Raw genomic sequence first — 9,419 nt, 5'->3', positions numbered from 1 at the left:
GACTAAAATTTCGACTGTAAGCTGTTCTGGCGACCAAGGTACAATTAACCTGCGAAAATGGTGGACCATGACCTTTAATAGATGTTCTGCAGTGGAATGAATTAAAACCGTTATTTTCTTGCTTACTTTCAAATGCAATTTCCATATATTTAATAATACAATATTGTAAGCTTATACTTGATATGGTATCTATCTGTTATTCTAGAGAATAAAGCAAACTTATGATGGATGCATGTATTATACATATGTTCTGATTTATGTAAATTTTGTATCAAGTCAAAATCGATATTTTTAATAAGTTTATGATAAACATCTGGATTGTCTATATGTGTATACTCTGGTTTTACTTGGTTAGTTGTGAACGTGATATCAGCCTTAATAAACTGACTTAATAGTTAGTATTTATTGATCAAGGAAATTGCCTGTACATTCACTATGATAAAGTGGAAGTAGAGGATTATTTTCTTATTTCTTACATTATTCATTGCAACATCTGTCTTGGATGAAATCAATATAGAGTGAAATAGAAATTCCAATAATTGAATTTTACTAGCTATGTAATCAATGGATTTTCTATCCAATCTTGAGGGGGATAATCTTGACTTTAGGCAAGCTTTATAATATGAGTAAGATCACGACAATTTTAACCCTTTAAACCCAAGCGGCCAGTTTACCGGCCACACAATCAGGCAAAGCAGCTGTTACAAAGTGATGTCACACTACATAGACATCAAACGCTTTATTCTATTACTTGGGAGTTCAGGGTAGACATTTTATTTAACAGGGTTAAAGCAAAGAATATTCATTGAATACTGGGGCCATCTGAATTACCTGCTCCCCTCACTCCACTCCTGACAGGTTCCCCTTTCAACAAAGATTTATAAAACAGACACGAATTGTTTGGACAGTAAATTAGTGGCCCCTATGAATTTGTTTAAAGCTTTTTTTTATGTGCTATTTCATCAAATTAATATTTAAGCCTACCTGTGCAATGACCATGGATAGTTCTATGTAAATTAATTTATTTGGGAATTCCAAACTCTATTCATGATATAGATTTTTCTATTAGACCTTTGTGTACATAATTATAAGCTTATATTTTGATTGTGGGTTTAAAACATTTAACATTACATTTTTGTAGGTTTTTTTGGGGAGCTAAGAAAAATAGAATTGGAAAAAAGAACCAGAGAAAAGTTTGGCACTTTCCAGACACAGTCTTGTTGTTACTCTTGTTGTAAGTAGAGAATGTTCCACATTGAATGAACCAGTTCTAGTATAGTTACTTGGACTCTTTAAATTATTTCATGTCAGACCTCACATCGACTTTGTCAACCTTTGACTTACAGATCAGAGTTTGGATACCCTACCTTAAAAACCTGCTGACACAATGTCTCACTAAAAAGTAAAGCAGATATAATAAGGCAGAGTAGATCAATTCATAAAATAGTAGTGGCTGACAGTACTAGAACTAGTACCTATTACTACTGGTAGGCCTACTTATTATGAGTCAGTCAGTACCATATCACACTCATAAACATATCACAATAACTTGATAGGCCTACTCCTACAGTACAGTAATAATAAACCTTCATAGGTTTTTAAATCATATTTTGCATTTCATTTTTGGTATGATTTTAAAGTCTATAAAAAATTATCAATCAATAAATTTTTATACCGGTACCTTATTTAATTACCGTATCGGATAGGCATAATGATTGTAAGTAAATATTATCATTTATTGTTTAAATTCAATTTGGTAATAGCTGATGCAATAACATTGGTTATTGGATTTTGCATACATACGTTGATTGTCGCTAATATTAAAGCATTTAAGAAGTCTTCGATGGCTAAGTAAATTGACGAGATGGTGCCATTTCCATTCCATGTATTCTCTATAATATGTTCATCGTTTTAAAGTAAGCTTTCTACTTACCCCATAAACCAATCCATCGTATCTCGAAGATACTCAGGTAGCTTATCCAGCTTGACAGCTTAACTCAGGACCTGATAACTGATCCTGTTACAACGATCTGACACCTCTCTATTTTAATTCTATCGGTTATTCCAAAACAATGTGTCAAGATGGCGATCTTCTTATTGATGCGCAGTGCCTATGCGCACGATATTTTGGTACATTTTCTGGAAGATGTTTTCAACGAGAATTTCCTCTTTACCAACTACCAATCATTTACAGGTGTAGGCAAGTGCAAAATGGTGCTTTTTACTGTTGTAAAAATGAAGAATAAGATATCTGTAACCATTTATACACCTGTCAAATGAACACTTCCGGTTTTCATTAGTAGTCTCGATCTTTAGCAGACGACGAAAGTTACAGACTACATACCTTAGTTTTAATCCATTTTACACGCACGTGCATTTTCTTCTTACAGACAGTCTTGCTTGACTGGCGAACTTTACACATATTGATTATTGATAATTCATGGTATATGGCCTAGTCATACCTCAAGTTTGTGTTTTCGAAATTTTAAAAACCGGCTATAATTCATGGGAAATGACTCAATTTAACAGGATTATTTCCCCTGAATCAAACTCTTCAAGCAATGTGATCGAAGTTAAATTCAGTCTATCATGTAACTATGGCCGCTTCTCACCTGTGTTAAAATAACAGCAGAGAAATTAATCAGATGTAGACCGTTTCTTCTGATATGTGCTTTTTCGTCTAATCCAGGATGATAAGGAAAGCCATTATGTCATTTTCATCACGTTTCAACACCAAAGGTACCGGAGTTGTTTTAGTTTCTTGGCGTTGAAAGTTCGAGTTACTTCATTATGAAGTTCATATACCTGGCTTCCTCACCTGTCAAACTCAAAGTCAAACTTACCTGTCACTTCTGTCAGTGTCAGTGTCTTTCTGCCTTAGTCGCAACCACAATCTAACATAATCACAGGACTATCAGAAAACTTAGTAGTAGTCATAGCATGGAAAATGTAGGCTTCATTCAGAGGATGAAAAACTTAAATTAAAGGATGCAAAACTTTGATATGTGGCTAATTCTATAAATAAAATAGATCTAGGTCTATTTTTAGCCTGAGTCTAGATGTCAAGATTTAATAAGCTATACACTTACACAGTGTGAAGATCTCAGTGCAACAGAAATTACACCAGGTAATTCCTAAATTGGAAACATTATTAGGAGACAATGTGAATGTGGACCACACGAACACTTATAAAGATTTTTCTTAATGGGTACGATGTTAAAGTTATGAGCTTCACCATCTGTTTTTATATATATTTTATGTAAGCTTATAAGCTTAATTATGTGACTGAAAGGATTTTTAAATGGTTAATCTTATAACTTATATAAGAAAAATTTCTCCGGTTGTCCTTTAATTTTTTCAATTCATCATATTAGATATAATTAATATTTTTTTTTTTTTTTTTACAGACAAAAAACTACTCAATACAGTCTTCTCTCCAAAAAATATGACCAACACCAAAGCCCAGATTCGTGCCTTGCAGTCAAAGAGCAGTCCAGTGTATAAAACAAAGTCAGAAACATCCTTGGTCTCAGACTTAAGAAATTTAAATCTACGAGAAAAACCCAAACCACCAACTACCAGGCCAGTAAGGTTTGTGATTTCTTTTATACAGTAGTATAACCAATAAAATAATTTCTAATTCTATAATACTATACTGATTAGTAAAAGGTAAGCTTACTACTATAGGTAGTTGAAATTGAGCATGGCAAGAAAACTTTGAGGTGACAGAAGCTTATGATTACTTGATATTTCTAATTTCTATGTCTTATGATACTTTAATATATGGTATGTAAATGGCCATCCAGGATGATCTTTCTCCTATAATCATTGTAATTAAATAATAACAGTATTCTTTTCTTTTTTTAAAAACACTGTAAGCTTATATGAAAATTGATATGCTCCTCTCTAATCTCCTCTCCCTCTAATTAGAAGATTTCAGCAATGCTTTCATGTATCATTATTTAATTTATAGACGAGGATTCTGTACTGGTAACAGTGGTAGAATTAATATAAAAAGTTTACAGGATATTGCCAAGATCTTCAGTGAAAATCAAGTGAAGAATGTAGTTGTTGTGGCTGGAGCTGGTATTAGTACACCAAGTGGAATACCAGACTTTAGGTACTGGTAATTGGTTTTAGAAAGCTATCTTGAGCTAGGGTCACTGGTCATTTTGGTCATTAGCATATCTTGCCTTTGAACTAACAGAACAATATTCCATTTATGCCATTTTGAAAAAAAGATTGACCAGAATAAAATCAAGAACTGATCAGTCTATAGACCATATACCAATCTGCTAGATAAAGGTTTAAACATCCTTTGATCCTTGAGCCACCTTAAGATTAATTAAACATAGAAAGTAAATAAAGCATCTGCATATGTGCATTTAATGATCAATTAATAGTAAACTTATACTTGTACCTTGGTCCTGTCTTAACATTAAGCCCATGGGGACAATGTGTATCAGATTGACAGACTATGTTGCTGTGATCAAATACATGACCACAAAGGGTTATAAGCCATCACAATTTAACTAATTATAATCATAAACTAGTCCTTTGGAAATGAAACACTGAGCGTGAAAGGAAATTTTAATCCTGCAAATAGAATATATTTAAAGTATCTTGACACACTTAATTAGGCTAGAAATCTTGAATATCTTGAGATTCTCTTTGTTTCAGGACACCAGGAACTGGTTTATATGACAATTTACAGCAGTACCAGATTCCATATCCTGAGGCTATATTTGATATAGATTACTTCCACAGAAACCCTAAACCTTTCTTCACCTTGGCCAAAGAACTGTTCCCAAGTTTAGGCAACTATAGACCCAATTATATCCACTATTTTGTGAGAATTTTACATGAAAAAGGAATGCTACTGAGAATGTATACACAAAATATTGATGGTTTAGAGAGATGTAAGTAAGCCTAATGACTGAAATATAAGCTATGTGTTGTACTTCTGATAAGTAACAGAGAGTCCAAAAATCTCAATATGAAAAGAACTTTGGAAATAAATTTTTGCTGTTGAAAAGACAACATTATCAATTTGTCTCCAAAGGTTACCTTTTACATTGTTTCTTGCCCAGGACATTGTAAATCCAAAATGTTTTCATGTGATTTTCAAAGACCTAGATGTAAATAATTTTCAGCTGTAAACTTACCTAGATTATTACAAAGTTGAAAACTTTACCAATTCTATCTAATGGTTAAATGCAAAAACTATTTCTCTTTTAAGAATATTCATATAATTATTTTTCTTAAGTTTTATAATAAATGTTTTTTTTATGGGAGTTTCCAAGTTATTTCTAATAAAAACAAGTTCATGTTTATTTTCAGTAGCTGGAATTCCACCCTCAAAATTAGTTGAAGCACATGGAACGTTTGCTACAGCAACATGTATACTCTGTGGTCATAAATGTGATGGAGATGACATCAAGGTAAGACATTTGAAAAGTGCAATTCAAAGTGTTAAAAAGATAATCATGAGAATTCACTGCTTGTTATTGAGACACTGAAAGCTAGGTTCACAACACAAATTATATCATCCATTAATAAAGATAATGTGGGAAGGTAAAATTCATGTAAAAGTATCACTAAATAGCTTAATCAGTTCTGATTTTGATGATGTAAAATATGATTAGTTTTGAGTTAGTGGGATTGGAGAAGGAGGCTTTAAATATGTTAAGGTGGGGATTTTATGCAGTGACAAAGCCTTATCTTTCCATGGTTTGCGTTATGAGCCTCGTTCTGGATTCAGTATGGCCGATGAGTGAATAAAGGACTATTTCCAACTAAATAGTTAGAACCTCAATGTGGCATTTTTCATGAAATTTCCATTGTTGATTTTGAATAAAATTTGGCAAAATGTTTTATAGAAAACTATCAAATCTATTGTTAAAAGTTAGTTTGTAGTCAAAGATCGAATTTAATGTCACTCAAAGGATTACTAGATATAGGTATGTGTAACCATAGAAAATTTATCAATCTACAATCTATGATTTTAAAGTAATCTTTATTTTTCTATTGGTAGGATAGAATATTAGATGATAAATTGCCTAAATGTAAAAAAACCTCTTGCCCTGTAAGTATATCAAAAATGTTATAAATAAGTATTTTCTATTTTTTTTTATGCTATTTTGTTTTCTATTTTATCAAAATGTGCACGTCCCTGAATTGCCAAGAGTCTTAATTACTATGGTATTTTGTGTTTAATTACTGAGAATCGGATGTTTTTTTTTATTCTGGAAAGATCTATAGAAAGAAAGCTGCTGTTAGAGGTTAGTGTATGAATATCTCTAACCTCTTTTGAACCTTGAATTATTTATTAAAAGGGAATGGTCAAACCTGATATAGTATTTTTTGGTGAAGATTTACCGAGAAAATTTTATTATCATCTTAAAGATATGTTACAAGCTGATATCATTTTAATTATGGGAACATCATTAGAGGTATGTTGATTCAATAAATCTTCTAAACATAAAACAGATTCAAACGTTAAAGTTTAATTTATCATTAACACTGCTTCTACAGATACAAATCCCATTTAAATGGATTGTTAAAAGGTTTTATAAATTTTGTATGTGTATCGGGACATTGGTAGCATCAATTTGCAATATTCCAATTTTCAATCAGACTTTTGATGTTCTAGAAATTCTACTAAAACTAAGTGTTTTATGATGTTCCTTTAATGTAGATTCCAAGAACACTTGATCAGATTAGAATGATAGACGACAAAAGCCCCTACAAAAAAAATCAAATTATTTAAAACTTTTAATATATATCAAACAAACTTAACATTGTAAAACAAAATTAATGTAGCACATTGAGTCATAAAAAAGGTAACCTATTTGAAGGTTGGGGCACATTTATATGTCAATAAGGTAACATCATAGCACATTGGGGCACATTTATGTCAATAAGGAAACATGATAGCACATATAACTTCTCATCGGACAATCACAACAATCTTATATTTCTTGGCATTGGGACCACTGTCATAGATTAGGAAAGGCTCAGAGTTAGGAGCACCTGCTGTAGTCCAATCTTCATCAATGATAAGATCCTTATAGAACGGAGGTTCAATTGGAAGAGCAGAACGTTTTGCTCTCATTATACTCCTTATACTATATAATAATTAAGTTTACCTCAACCGGAACTCTGGCAGCAGCACCTGCCAAAACCTGTCTTGTCTTTCCGTAGGGGATTTTGTCCTATTGAAAAATTGCGTATGGGCTTTTGTCTGTAGGGGCTTTTGTCAGCGATTCAATTAGGATGACATTCTTTGAACAAAATTGTTGAGTTGAGTGTGAAATGCTGATTTTTCTTTAATGTCACTTAGACAGATTTTGAACTGGTTAAAGATACCCAAGAAAGTAAATTATCAGTGAACTCTCAAAAAGGGTTTTTGAGTCACGGAATTCACATAGTGTATTTTAATGTATTTATTTTATTAATATATTTAAAACAGGTTCAACCATTTGCTGGTATTATAGATTCTGTAAGATGGCAGGTCCCTAGAATATTATTTAACAGAGATATAGTAGGACCATTTCGTCATCAACGTAGAAGTAAAGATGTTGTAGCAGAAGGTAAGATAAAGATTTGAATTTTGATATCTAAGAAGTTTCAGATTTTGTAATATTTTGTCACTGTTTGAAAATGAGTTGGACTGAAATATTTGTTCTATCAGGCGAAATTTTAAAGATAAAATGAAACATAGTTCAATAACATGGTATGGCGTTTTACAAGATTTCGTTTATTTCTATAGGAGATATTTTAGAAACTATGCAGAAATTTGTAGATATGATTGGTTGGAAAGAGGAAATAAAAGAATTAATAGTCAAATCTGAAGGGGACTACAATATTGTAAGTATTGCTTTTATTTCTAGATATGAAGTTGCATTTCCTTCAAGAAAGTTTCTTTCAGCTTTATTTCAATCTATCTAAATCTGTAACACTTTTGATAAAGATTCAATGTTCATATTCAAATGAAGGTATTATGTATATGACAATTTTATTGGAATTCATGATGCATTTTTCCATAGTAAACTTTAAACAAGTCATCATTTCTTTCTTCAGAAGCCCAAACCTAGGAAACGGTTATAAAGGTGACTACACTATATGCTATGCTCGCTTACACTTACCTAGCTAGGGTCAAGGGTTCTTATACTGGTTTAGTATAAATGCATGTATCAGCCAATCAGTCTAAATCTTATGTAGCTTTAAACTTTAATTTAAATGTCACTAAAAATATTTATGGAGAAAGCATATAATATGGGGGAGGATGAAGGCATGGTTTGAGAATCACTTTTTTATCTTGACAGCATTGCCTTGAATGAAAAATTTGCTTGGCAGATGACAATCCATCTCACTTCCAACAGAACTTACCCTTTCACACATTTAACTGTAGGGCGAAAATGAAGCACTGCATGGCATGATGTTTTTTATGAGTATCATCCAATATAGCAAGCATTTCATTCAATTTATGTGCAGTTTTTATTTTGCTACACATCTAAACCTATGCACTACATCCGTTTCAATATGTTTTGATTTTACGGTTCCAAAAAATTCCTGTTTGATATTCATCTGAATGTTGTGTCAGATGGATCAGCTTTTATAAATTTCATTGAATCAATAGTGCTATAGTCTTATTTTTTAAAGTTTGATAATGTCAATGTTAATATTTATTGACTCATTTGAAAGGATGCTGACTGACTGACACAGTAGCAAAGGACCTTTTGATCTTTGATCTTTTGAGGTTATTCTTTGTTATCAGTTACCTTTTTTCTATTACAGGGAAAAGCAACCAGTTTTTCATCTGGTACAAGTGGAATTGAAAAAAATAAATCTCTAACTAAAACTGTTATTAAAGATACTTTCGTTAATGCTATATGGCGCCAGAACGCAAAATATAATCTGCAGGATTACTGCTCCTCTTCCAGTTCTGAAAGTGAGACGTCTTCTAACAGCAGCTCCTCTGATTCTTCAGAACCCCAGCGTTTCAGACGGGCAAATGTTAGACTGTATAATCCAGCTAAAAATAGTGCTGCAAGTAAACCACCCCTAAAGAAAGGAACTACACAAAATTATTCTGCAGGATCATCTAGAGGACAGTTAAAAAAACCAAGTGAAAGAACTATCAAACCTCAAGTTTCAGATAAACTCACAGAAAAAAGCAAAACAACCTCACATGTCCCTGTGATAAAATCTAAACTATATAATACTTCTCGAAAAGCTACCCCACCAAAACCTCCACTAAGTCCTTCCAAGCTACCCTTTAAAAAAGTGAATCCTCCCATAGTGGCTAAGGACATTAGTAGGACAAGTAGTTTTAAAACCAGTACAACTCGTGTGGTAAAAACAACAGACGGTAAAGAAGTTGGGACTAGAAATACCAGAAATACTGTCACTTCTGT

General features: G+C 32.3%; 1 protein-coding gene across 1 annotated transcript; it reads left to right on the top strand.

The window, feature by feature from the left end:
- Nucleotides 1-4,007: 4,007 nt before the first annotated feature.
- LOTGIDRAFT_63645 (hypothetical protein) lies at nucleotides 4,008-7,854 on the top strand (the record flags this gene model as incomplete). Its single annotated transcript, XM_009048658.1, has 7 exons — nucleotides 4,008-4,120; nucleotides 4,681-4,919; nucleotides 5,341-5,441; nucleotides 6,035-6,085; nucleotides 6,336-6,452; nucleotides 7,472-7,592; nucleotides 7,772-7,854. Coding segments are annotated over 7 exons (825 nt in total), but the record flags the coding sequence as incomplete, so codon positions are not given.
- Between the last annotated feature and the right edge of the window lie 1,565 nt (nucleotides 7,855-9,419).

This window comes from Lottia gigantea, assembly GCF_000327385.1.
Source record: "Lottia gigantea unplaced genomic scaffold LOTGIsca_126, whole genome shotgun sequence".
Taxonomy (NCBI): Eukaryota; Metazoa; Mollusca; class Gastropoda; family Lottiidae; genus Lottia; species Lottia gigantea.
Note: the sequence above shows the minus strand (reverse complement) of the source record. Positions and strands in the feature narration are given on the sequence as shown.